General features: G+C 33.5%; 1 protein-coding gene across 4 annotated transcripts in view; it reads right to left on the bottom strand.

Annotated features, from left to right (window-relative positions):
* Rif1 (replication timing regulatory factor 1) overlaps nucleotides 1-12,995 on the bottom strand; it is a 62,404-nt gene that overhangs the window by 6,485 nt on the left and 42,924 nt on the right. For 3 of the 4 annotated variants that reach the window (XM_005315807.5, XM_021734989.3, XM_078017402.1), the window contains 10 exons: nucleotides 12,209-12,328; nucleotides 11,049-11,200; nucleotides 10,382-10,465; nucleotides 10,242-10,296; nucleotides 6,646-9,906; nucleotides 4,307-4,453; nucleotides 3,926-4,003; nucleotides 3,719-3,834; nucleotides 2,069-2,222; nucleotides 432-540 (listed from right to left, as the gene is read on the bottom strand). In XM_005315807.5, coding sequence (XP_005315864.2) covers nucleotides 432-540; nucleotides 2,069-2,222; nucleotides 3,719-3,834; nucleotides 3,926-4,003; nucleotides 4,307-4,453; nucleotides 6,646-9,906; nucleotides 10,242-10,296; nucleotides 10,382-10,465; nucleotides 11,049-11,200; nucleotides 12,209-12,328 — 4,276 coding nt within the window. The remainder of the gene's footprint in view (nucleotides 1-431; nucleotides 541-2,068; nucleotides 2,223-3,718; nucleotides 3,835-3,925; nucleotides 4,004-4,306; nucleotides 4,454-6,645; nucleotides 9,907-10,241; nucleotides 10,297-10,381; nucleotides 10,466-11,048; nucleotides 11,201-12,208; nucleotides 12,329-12,995) is intronic. The other variant, XM_040294299.2, reaches the window with a different exon arrangement.

Raw genomic sequence — 12,995 nt, 5'->3', positions numbered from 1 at the left:
TACCAGTTAAAAAATTAAATGTATGTGTGCATGTACATATTCCCTATCAAATATAATAAGTTTGTAGGATTCAATTTGAGAAAGTAGAATGAGGGGTCCCCCTTCTCAAAGGAATAAGACCGACACAAAAATCTACGACATATTATTCTGTGCTAGTAAAGAAAAGACTTCATTTTATTATCATAACTGTTAACAGAATATATATTCTATATTCTTACTGGAGATCTTAAGGACTAAATGTTGACAATTAAGAAAAAAATACCTGAAATCAAAGAAGTTTTTCATGTACTTGGCATCAAGGAAAAAAATAAAAAACAAAAAACTTGTTGAATAAGGCATAATTAAATTAAAACTAAAAGCATAACAAAATATTTATTCAAGAAAATCAGCTTGTCTTCTATATAAAATCGTCACACTATGCTAACATATACCTGAGGCAAGTCGTTCTTCATCAGTTGAGAGAGACTTATTTTCTATTCCATTTACTGCTTTTTCAGTAATATCAAAAATTGGAATCTCTTCTAATCCACGAGATTTTACCTTGATTATACAGAGCAGTAAAAAACAAAAATCAGAAGTTACTTTTCATAGCAATAATGGTACAAATATTGGGAAAAATACATTATATGGAACATTATGGTCCACAGTCAATCATACATTAACTTTTAAAAAAAAAATTCTACTTTCAAAAAGAGTTACCTTATAACTTAGCAATTCCAAATTTTTATATATATCTCCAACAGAAATGAAAACAAAGCCCATACAAAAATTTTATGAATGTACCCAGAAGCACTGTTCATAATAGTAAAAGGTGAAAACAACCCCAAATGTCCATCAACAGAGGAAAGGCTAAACAATGTGGTATATCTATACTATGGATCATTATCTTGCCTTGAAAAGGGAAGGAAATTTTGGCATATTCTATAGCAAAGAAACCTGGAAATGATATGGTAAGTGAAATAAGTTAGGAAATAAAGGTGGTAGCCTCACAAAAATGTCCAAAGTAAATAAGTGGTTATCTACAGACAAGGGATAAAAGTGACAACTAAGAAATTCAGGATTTTTTTCTTACAGGGTGGGTTTAAAACCACCAACAAAAATGTTCGAAAATTAGTTTATGAGGATAGAGGTGTAACTACGAACATAGTTAAAAAAAAAAAAAAGAGGGAAAAAATCACATAGTAGATTGCTATGGTAAGTGAATTTCAAAAATTCAATCTATTAGATTGAAAATTACAACTTTCTGGTTTTGTTTTTAAGTCACAAGTCAAAAGATATTTTAAACATCACAATTTTAAAAAAATCAAGGACTTAAGAGCAGAAGTCTTCATATTTTCACCTTTAGTATATCATTTATTTGCAGTGTCTAGTAACATTAACAGAAAGTTTAAGTTTCAACCAATTCTGTGAACCCTGAAATTATACACAAAATTTTCTGTATAAGTCTTTATTGGGGGAAAGAATCAGTTTTCATCAGAAATATGAAAATTGTCCTTGACTCTGTATGTATGTATATTGTGTGTATATATACACACGTATGTGTGTACACGTGTAAAATGCTGGAAGGAAAAACACAAATAAGTAAAAATGTGTTAGACATAAAAATCAAAAGTTTTATGACCTAGAAAGTTGTAAAGCTTTCCATAAATGTTTAGATTTCAGTATCTAGGCTTTAGAAAAGCAGCAATGAAATCCATCATCATCTGGTAAAAATCATAAAGGGATACGAGGACAGAATTCAAAGCAGAAAAGATAATTTTAAAAGAAATCTGAGGTGCATTAAATAAAAAACAGTATAGCCTGGCACAGTGGTGCACCCATGTAATCCCAGCAGCTTGGGAGGCTGAGGCAGGAGGATGACGAGTTCAAAGCCAGCCTCAGCATCTCAGTGAGGTCCTAAAGCAATTCAGTGAGGTCCTAAAGCAATTCAGCAAGACCTTGTCTTTAGAGGGGATAAAGGGACCATAAAACGGGATTTTAAGCAACAGGAGTTTAAATATAAACTTCTACAACTATGCTATTGGGTCACTGATTAATATATAGTTTTAAGTACCACCTGAGTTTTTACCTGCTGTTCATGATACACTCTAAGAGCCTTTTTTACATTAGAAACTTTGGGAGACCGGATAGGAAGAGTTTTTATTTCAGATGCTGTAAGAGAACTCAGATCGCCAATTGTTTTTATATTCTTGGCTCTGATAAGTTGTCCTAGGCCTCTTGCCCTGAAAAGATGAGAGAAAAAGGAGAATCAATTGTCTGTATATACTACTAGTAAGGGCTTATTCGGTTTAATTTCTCCATTTAAACTCAACCATAACTGACTTTAAGTTACTCCCTTTGTTTTAATGTGCCCTCTCTCCAACTTCTATAATCAGAAATGGACTCAGTATTTGTCCTTGGAGGAGTTTAGGAATACCTCATGTCCTATTGTCAAATGATAGGGCAAAAGAGAAATTATCAAAAGATCTTACCAACTATCTTAAAATACAGTAATCTAGAATTTTCTAATCAAAAATAATTTAAGTTTCCAAGACTAACAATCAGGAAAATTTTAATTAAAAACTCTTAGGTTAATTTTTTTTAAGAAAATACCCGCCAAAAATATAGGTTTTCTTTTTTTTTTTTTTTTTTTAAGTTTTTTAGTTTTTTTTTTTTTTTTTAAAGAGAGAGAGAGAATTTTTTAATATTTTATTTCTTAGTTTTCGGTGGACACAACATCTTTGTTTGTATATGGTGCTGAGGATCAAACCCGGGGTGCACGCATGCCAGGTGAGCGGCACTACCGCTTGAGCCATATCCTCAGCCCCTCTTTCTTTCTTTTTGATTTTTTTTTTTTTAGTTGTCAATCACCTTTATTTTTTTTATATGTGGTGCTGAGAATCAAACCCAGGGCCTCACACATGCTGTGCAAGCACTCTACCAATGAGCTATGACCCCAGCCCCCAAAATCAAGGTTTTCTATGTGAACCTCAAGCTTCACATAATGACTTATTATCAGGGCAATCTTAGTGGATTAATCTTTGTAAATCTTATTTTATAAAACAGAAATGATATTCATACACCAAGAGCAGTGGAACATACCTCTAACCTCAGCTACTGAGGAAGCTAAGGCAAGAGGATTGCCAAGTTTGAGGCCTTCTTGCGCAGCTTAGAAAGACCCTGTTTCACAATAAAACTTTAAAAGTGCTGGGGTAAGGGCTGGGGATGTGGCACAAGCAGTAGCGCGCTTGCCTGGCATGCGTGCAGCCTGGGTTGGATCCTCAGCATTACATACAAAGATGTTGTGTCTGCCGGAAAAAAAACTAAAAAATTAATATTAAAAAACTTCTCTCTCTCTTAAAAAAAAAAAAAAAGGTGCTGGGGTGTAGCTCGGTATTACAGCACCCCTGGGTTTGGCCCCAAGTACCACAAAATAGTATATATTCCTTAAGGAATTGGTAGTAACGGTAAATTAAGATAATGTATATAAAAAGTTTCTACACAATATCTTAACAAATTATTCACAAACATTAATTTTATTAGCATAAATGCTTTTATTATTGCCCTACAGACTATCATTCAATCTACATTTTTATTTATTCCTGAAATAAAATATATGAAAGGGATACATGCTAATAAATTCTAACTAGGAGAACCTTTACCATTCAAATATTCCTGTTACTAAAGTGGCATCTTGGAATATATATATATTTTTTAAAAAGCCTAAGTAACCACTTACCACATATTTGATGTTATCTGAGGCAAAATAATGTCAACTGGTGCTGCACAGTTCACCAAAGCTGGGTAAACACTTTCTGTTGGGCAAGGAATGGATTCTTTGGCCATTTCTGTTATCTTAAAATAAATTTCAAAAGCTATTAAATAGAGATCACTTGATTAAAAACAAAAATATAAAAAGTTACATGAAAACTAAAGCACTTCTTACTAAACACTTCTTTGAGCTCTTAAATTTAGAGCTACGTGATCCTGGGGACAGAAATCCTTTAGCTGAAGTGGTATTATGCTAGACAAAAGGAGAGAAAAAAAAGACTCACTTAGACCCTAGACAACTACAATTTTAATCTTAATCTTAGACTGTAATCACTGTTTTAAAATATCAGAAACAGAAAAGAAAATGAACTGCTAGTTAATCAATTACTTGCTGAATGATCATTGCCTCTTACTACCTTTTCAGGTCTACTTACCATGAAGCACACAAAGAACCAAACCAACAAAGTTCTATTTCATAAATAATCTTAAAACAAACTATACACATATAATTCTAAGCACATATAGATATGTGCATACTGTAACACCTGTTGCTTACCTTAGATTGTGCAGTAGGTGATGTTTTAACATTTTTCATTATGGGAGAACTACTTGAAGAATGGGACCTAACAATGGAACATCGCCTATCAATGTCATCTGCCAATCCTGCCTGGTATATTGGATCTGCAAATGAGACACGTCGAACCTGAAAACACAGGTCAGACTTTAATATTTAACAAAACTAAAGTCTTTAGTCTTTAAAGTCTTTAAAGATGACACCATAAATTCTCATCAAGAGGTTATCCAAAAGTAGCATGTAGGTTTGGAAGTCTACAGCATATAACTGTTCATCTTAGTGACTACTTTTACAGACAAATAGCAAAATGGATTCTAATTATCTATGTTCTAAAGCTGCATAGTTTTGGTTGTGAAACTAGGATAGTAATAGAAACAATGAATTTGGTGACAATGAAACTATACAATATGATTCTAATAACTTCATAAACAGACTGGAGGAAAAAAGGTAAAGAGGAAATAAAATACATAATGGACTTTTGGTGCATATTGTTAACCACTACTATAATTTCAATTAGGTAGCAATCTTAACCTTAGGCCAGCTTGAGGAAAACTCAGTCTCTTCTATATATAAATTATACATTATATAAATAATATATTAAACTTATTGATAAGTATACAATAGAGAACTCTGATAACCATTAAGATATTATTACATGTTTTCTATTCTTGATTTCCAAGAAAACAAGATGCAAGTTCTATAAATCTGTCACAGAAAATACAGCATGTTGTGTTAGAGGTTTGGATCAGTGCATAAGCACTTGCCTAGCCTGAATGAGGTCTGATTCAATTCCTAGAACTGCAAAAAGAAAAAAAATACACACACATATGTACATATATGCAAGCACTATCTTTGTTGCCTAAATAAGTATTAAATATAAACTTTATCAAAACCACAACTACATAAGCCATGACTGAGTATGATGGCACATGCCTATAATCCCAGCAACACAGAAAGCTGGGCAAAGAATTCAAGCTCAAGGTCAGCCTTGGCAACTTACAGAGACCCTATCTCCCTCCCTAATTATGTAAGGAGTGGGAAGGAAAAGAAAAGAAACTATTAAGTTGTATAGGCAATTTAAAGAACATTGACATGTTATTTCCAATGCATTTTATCTTCACAAAGTTTTCAAGAATGTCAATGGCCTATTAAACTTAAGATATTAAAAAGAAACAAAAACTAAGTAATAGCCTTAGCATCTAAAGAGGGGAAAAAAAATCTCAACAGCTGTTAAGTTTTCTTAAATGGATCAATCTCTCAATTCTCAGCAAAATTTTCAATATATTTTGGAAGGATGAAAACTACTCATAGAGATTAAGGAGGAAAGTTTTTAAAATGTGCTTGCTTGGGCTGGCTATGTGACTCACTGGTAAAGTGCTTGCCTGGCATGTATGAAGTCCTGGGTTCAAATCCCTAAGCAAGTGGGTGCGAGCACGCACATCACCCCTCCCCCCCCCCAAAAAAAAGTGCTTGCTGAAGGGGGGGAAAAAATCAAAGTATCTTTTTTGGTATACATTCACATATCTACAAGTACATCTGACAATAGCAGATTCAATTTCAAATTAAGTTGCAGAATGTCAACACCTTTTCAGAACATCTACTTAGTTACATAGAGGAAATTGGTCTATGTAGGCACACCTCACTTCCTCTTTCTTAAAATTCATTCATTCAATAAACTGTGAAAGAAAAGGGTATAATCTAGACACCCAGAATCCAATTTTTTTTCTGAACCAAACATGGTATGGCTTAGTGCAGGAGATGGCAATATAAATAAGAAAATAATGAGAGAGGATCTGTGGGTGTAGCTCTGTGATAGAGCACATGCTTATCATGTGTGAAACCCTGGACTCAATCCCTACCACTCCAGGAGTAGGGGTGGGGATTCATAAAATTGATAAAGGAAGTCCAAGGAACTTTCTAAATCATCATCTAAAGATCTATATAAAAACTTCAGTAAAAGAGACATTATGTCCCAGAAAACATTAAGTGCTAAACCTGTATTATCAATGTCACCCGAGTTCCTCATGTGTTATGGTACACAGCACAGAAAAGACCCTAAGAGGTCTTACCAATTTTGCTAAAGGTGAACAATGTACAGAGCTGCATAAAGATCTTTAGTGTTGTGAGATGAAGGAACATCCTGAAAGTTTTGATCTCCTTTATTTAGCACCTTTTGTTCTACCTGCTCTTTCCCTAGCATTCATGACAAATAAAGAAGTGGTCATATAATCCTAGTATCTGTCATTCACCATATGACACAGTATGGCCCAAAGTTTCAACCAAATATTAGACTCCTTTATATTCAACCTCATTCCCCCTACCTTATTAACAGGTGAGGAGATCTCATCTTCTTGGGGTCTTTTCAGTCCTCTCTTTAAAATGCTGGTAGATGGAGAAGCCAATGGGGACCAGACACATCGTGTTTGCATACCACTAGGACTGTCGTTTGCAGACAAAAGTAAAGGATCAAGCTCCCTTAATTTTTGAGGAGATGCATTGTTATCTTCTGTTACCAGTTCAGAGATAGCTGTTTCAGATGACGAAGACTGTAATGTTTCCTCCATTGTCTCTGAAGTATGATGAACTTCCTGTAAAGTATCATTTCCTACTACCACTTGATTGTCATCTAATTTCATTTCTTCAGATTTATTAAGTTCAATATTAGTTTCAGTTTTATTACATTCAATCTTTCCTTCTTCAGTGTTCATTTCAAGTGTGTCAGGAATAAAGTTGTCAGTTTCTACATTCAATCTTTCTGTTTGAGCTTCTTCTGGCTTAGAGGTTTTAGTAGTCCTGTCCCTGTCCTTTGTTTCCTCGACACTGTCAGTTTCAGAATTCACCTGCTCAGTCACTGTTTTTTCATAATTTTCAATTTCAGAATTGATTTCTTCAAGTGAGCCTAGATCAGATTCATTACTTCCTCCACCCAATTTCCCGTTTGCTTTTTGTTCAGAAATCTCCGTCTGAGGATTCACATTTATAGGTGTGGTATTATCAGAAAGACCAGTACCTGAGTTATATTCCTGTGCTGCAGCTGCTTCAGCATTCAATTCTTCAGCATTGACTTCTTCAACTTTATCTGCTTCAGGTATACCACTTTTAGTATTTCCCTCTGCTACCATTTCTTCAGAAATATCTATTTTGGCACTCTTTTTCTCAACCAAGTTAGCTTCAGATTTATCTTTTTCTAAGCTAGTTTCAGATTTATCACTTTTTATATCCAATTCCATAGCTTCTACTTCTTCCAGATTTGATCCCACTGTTGCTTTACATGCATTTCCTTCAACATTAACAATGTTAACTTCTTCTGGAGAAAACTCTTGTTTCCTTTTTTTAGTGTCCAAAGGAGAACATTTCTGTGAAATGTCCATGGAATCACATGCACATGGGCCCACAACTTTTAATATATTAGATGGCTCCTCATTTTCAAGACATGTTGCCACACCAGAATCCATATCACAAGTGCCCTCCTTAAAATTTACTATTTCAGGAACAGACTTTTCAATAGTATTTTCTTTCAATTCAGTTGCAGGTACAATTACTAAATCATTTATAGTATCATTCTCCTCCTTGAGACCCAAATCAAAATTCACACTGGGATGTTCATCTAAAATTTTTACTTCAGAATGCAGATTAGCATCACAAGTTTTTGATACAGTTCCAAGTGTCTGTACATCTGCTTTTGTTTCACTATTCTTTTCATCATCATTTTCTATGTTCCTTAACCCAATAAATGAATTTTCCTGGGGCTGTGATTTTTCCCTACAGCAGTCACAACCTTTAGATCGCCTGACCCTCCTACTTCTCTTGTGCTGGCATTCAACAATTTGAACACTTTTTTCAGAAAGCAGAGCAATGCTTGATGACCCCACCTTTGAACACTCTCCCACACTATCAGAATCTCCCTTATGTAACCTTTTATTGGCATTTCTAGTCCTTAGATTTGATTCTGGCACAGGTGGCCATGTAAAGGAATTTTCTGTGCATTTGCTAGTCTTACTTTTTCCTTCATGTGTATTTGGTACATCATCAGAAACTTGCAGCAAATCTGAAGATATTTTAGATTCCTGAGGTACTATCACAGTACTTTCACCTGTTTCACAAATCTGAGATTTCATATCTACTTCAGAAATTGCTTTAGACTCAGGTGTCTGATTTTCAACTTTTATACACTCTTGTACCATTTTTTCTTCTTGTTCTTCCATGTCAACACTATCATTACTTTTGTTTTTCCACTTTCCAGATCTCTTCTTCCTTGATCCTTCTTCTTTTGCCTCAGAACTATCAGATTCTGAGTTCTCAATGCTGAAAAGCAAACCCTGAGATGCTCTTCTTGTTTGATAACGCGTTCGTCCCCTTAAAGGTTTCTCAGAGGACTTATCAGCAATGTCCTGGGCACCATCTGCTTCAGAACTAATATTCTCAAGGTCTGGTTTTCTTTTATTTTGGTCAATTTCAGCATTAGCACTGGTTTCCCCCAAAGTTTTCTCATGTAAATTATTTCCTTTCTCAACTAAATTTTCCTGTACTGCATGTTCAGAAGTCAGTTTTTGCCTAGGTAACACATCATCTTTTACATGCAATGGACTCTTTTGAAGAGATTTTTCTTCTTCCTTACGTCTTTCCTTTTTTTGGTGACTATTTTCTTTATCTTGGCTATCAGTGGTTGACTCTATTATTTCTGAACGTCGCCTTGAAGATCGTCTAAGGGTTTTTTGGTTTGAAGTTATCTGAACCTGATTCTCTTCATTTATCATTTGATCTGCTGGTATTATGACTGGGGGTGTATTTTCTTTGGATTCCAAATTAACCTCTCCATTTTTCTCTTCCACACTATTATTTTCCAACACTACATCATTTTCTATTGTTGATTTAGGCTTTGTGTCTTCATACTCCACTGTAGATTCAGAAAGATGATCCTGATTATTCTGCACACATTCTGTTTGATTAAGCAAATTAGGCGGGTTATTTTCTAAGGCTATCATGTCTTCGGTAGATTCCAGAGTATTTTTCTCTTCTTCAGATTTCATTAAGGGCTTAGACTTTTTATTCCCAGACTGCTCAGCTTTACTAGATCTCCGGCTTGATCTCTTAACTCCATTCACCACTTTCTCTGAATCAGATTTTGATCGAGTCACTTCTCTTTTCTTTGTTTTTAAAGTAGTATCTGTTTTAGTCATGTTTTCCTGGTTATTTTTCACTGTAACAACTGATGATATACTATTTAAGGGGGACGGGCTGAAAGGTCTATTTTCTGAACCATCAAACTTTTCTAACGTAATAAAGGTTTGCCTTCGACTTGTAGGCTGTGGGGGAGTTCCAGAAATAGAGGAATTAGAAACTGAGCTGTTGACAACAAATGAACTTTCTGCATTAGGTATACATTCAGCTGAAGCTTTCTTTGATGAAGTTAAGGTGATTTTTCTGACATCATTACTACTGGTCATTAATACTTCTGGATTGGTTTCCTCAACAGAACTACATCCATTATTTGAAACAGAAGCCTTTTCAAGATGTTCATTCATACCACAGTTTTCCTTGGTATCTTGAGGAATAACACTGTCATGCTGCATTTGCTTTTCCTGTACAGAAATATATATACAGATTAAATCTGCAAACAAGTTTCACTCCCAAGGAAAATTTAAGTGCAAAACTTCAGTAATACAGAGATGACCACTAACTTTCAACAAAATGCAAATACTCCAAAAGTAATAGAAGATGCCCATTAATGTGCTCCTCATTTTATTCAATAAAAGCCAAACACATTTAAATACACACATTATGACTATAATTCTGTTAGTGTATGATTCTAAAATAAACCTTAAAATTAATAAAATGAAGAGCAGCCCCCAGTCTGCAACAATTTATTCCTAACAGGTGATTCTAAAAACCTTAAAATATAAAATAGTAAATATACCTTAATTATCATCTCAGAATCTTCCATTGGTTTTTCACTTGAATTAGGTGTTTCCCTGAAATAAAGAATTATGGAAATTAAATTGTACTTAAAAAAAAAATAAAAGAAATTGTTACAAGTCCAAAAGCTTTCATACTTACACAGACTCTTCTTGACTATAATGACTAGAAAATAAGGTATCTTGTGAAACATCCAGATTATTATACATGGCAGGAATATCACACCTGAAAAATATTTTATTTGTAACTTTACAAATCTGATATTATTCTTACAATTAGAAATTAATTGCAATCTACCAAATTATCTTTTATGAATATTACACAATCAAGATCTATATAGTTACTTTCCAGATTTCTCATGAACTTATCTTCCTATACAACCTACCTCAACAAAGGAATTCCATTTGGCAATATGTGGCACATTACTAGGCCACTTTATATATTATAAAACACAGTAAAGTGTAATTTCTCCCATTAAAACTTACAATTCAAAGGGTCAGTGGTACTTGGCTGGTCTAGCATGTGGGGCCTTTGTTTTTGTTGGTTTGGGATTAAACCTATCAATTTACTAAACACATTATGCAACAACAAATCTGTAATTTCCTGCATGAAATCTAAGCAAAAATAATGGATGTCCAGGACTTTGGTTGTGACTCAGTGGTAGAGTACTCCCTTAGCATGCATGAGGCACTGGGTTTGATTCTCAGCAACATATAAAAACAAAATAATGTGTCCACCTAAAACTAAAGATACATGAATAAATACTTTACAAAATGAATGTCCAATTCAAAACAAAAGGCCTACAAACCGTTTTGTTTTGAGTACTTCTTTTTGATGTTCAGTTAATACTCTTTCCTTTGCTTCTTTTTCTTCTGGAGGAATAAACACAAAATCTTCTGACTTTTCCTCTTCCAACAGCATTTCAGTCTTTACTTTTGGAGATGAAGATTGTAATTTTAGCTGCAGATTTTAAAAAAGTAAATGTACATTTTCAGTTCCAACATCATTTTCAAATGACTTCTAGTTCCTTCTAATACTGATAAAGATTTTTCAAAGTTCTAAGTCTGATGTACAGTCCATATGATATTCAAAATAACAAATTAGTAATAATGTTCTACTTCTAATAAATGCTGAGAAAATAAAATTCAGATGTGTTTTTCGGGCAAACATAGAAATCAAATATAAAAATCAACTGGCGAAGAGTATATGTATCACTTCCAAGCGTGACAATGAACTAGTCAAATTAAGTAAGGCTGCCAATATAGTATGTCTTACATACTAATAACTTTGAAAATTTGTAAAGATAACATTGTATCATTCTATTTTTAGCATCTACAAGAATGTTTCAGTCTTTAAAAATAATGTTTGTCTTTTATTTTGCCAGGGTCATGGTCTCAAGATTCTATAAAAACTCTTACTGATTGGAGATTATGAAAGAGAATTCCTGTAGTGTAAAAGTAACTGACAGCTAGAAAGATCTTCTTAAAGATTTGACATTAAAGTAGATAACTTTGCTAGGCATTCTCTCTCTATTCCAAGTTAAGTTCTACAATCTCTCTCTATTCCAAGTTAAGTTCTACAATCTCTCTCTATTCCAAATTACATTCTATAATAACAACAATTCTAAAATGTTCTCTTACACTACCTATTTTAGTCACTGGGACCTAGAGTCAGCTTATCTTATGGAGGCTACTGCTGGGAATAAATTACATATAATAAATTACATACAAGTATTATCATGAGGCTAAGCATTACACAGATTTACCCTTACTGAGAAGGAGTCATCACCTTCCTCTTCCAGATTTTCATACTATGCTATTAGTCTTTGTAGAAGAACTCTACCAATCCTCACCATCCCATATTTGTTAAGCCATTTATAGCTTTTCCTTACAATGAGAAGTTTTGAAATAAAAAGCTATTATAAGCTTTATTTTAAAAATTCTATTAAATACAATGTTGAAAACATACTTTGACTGATGGTTTCACATTTTCTTTCTTATCCTTTGTTTGTGTCAAAAAGGAATCTCTTTTTCCACTTGATTTTCTTTCCATACCACTTATCTTCACATTTAATTGTGAGTTTTCCATCTGTTTTATTAAAAATAAAAACAATTTCATTAAGGACAACTCTACTACTTTCATTTCTTTTCACATCTAATAATCACATACTAATGATAACTTATTTTAAATTTAAACACTGTCAAAAGACAGTAAATGGATTGTCTAAATTTTACAATTACTGTTTTACACCATTTAATTTCATGAAATTTGAAAATAAGACATACCACATAAATATTGCAATATAAATCAAATTGCTAGACTCAAACACTGTACCCATTACTGAAAAAAAAAAAGCCCACAAAACTTTCAACATTAAAGAATAAAGAAGATTAATAAAGCACATAGTTTAGAGAATATTAATGCAGGAAGAACATTTTCTCTTATACCTGAATGTATGGCTTTAGCAGACTAAATTACACTGAGCAACAAAGTCTTTACTGGTGAGAATTTTTTTTTATTCCAAAAGCAAAATATCAGTAACTATAGTTACTGATTTTTTTTCCTTACTGATTCTAAGCACACAAACCAATAGCTGTATAAGATCTGTTGCTAAACAGAAAAACATTTTCTAAGGATGTTCAACTTCCTAAGAATACAGTATCCATCCATGCCTTTATGCCTCTGAACTCCTAGATCTTTAGATGGTAATCAAGTATCAGTCAAAATGACCTTGGACCTAAGGGTGATGTGATAG

The sequence above is a fragment of the Ictidomys tridecemlineatus genome, chromosome 7 (assembly GCF_052094955.1).
Source record: "Ictidomys tridecemlineatus isolate mIctTri1 chromosome 7, mIctTri1.hap1, whole genome shotgun sequence".
Classification (NCBI taxonomy): Eukaryota; Metazoa; Chordata; class Mammalia; order Rodentia; family Sciuridae; genus Ictidomys; species Ictidomys tridecemlineatus.
Note: the sequence above shows the minus strand (reverse complement) of the source record. Positions and strands in the feature narration are given on the sequence as shown.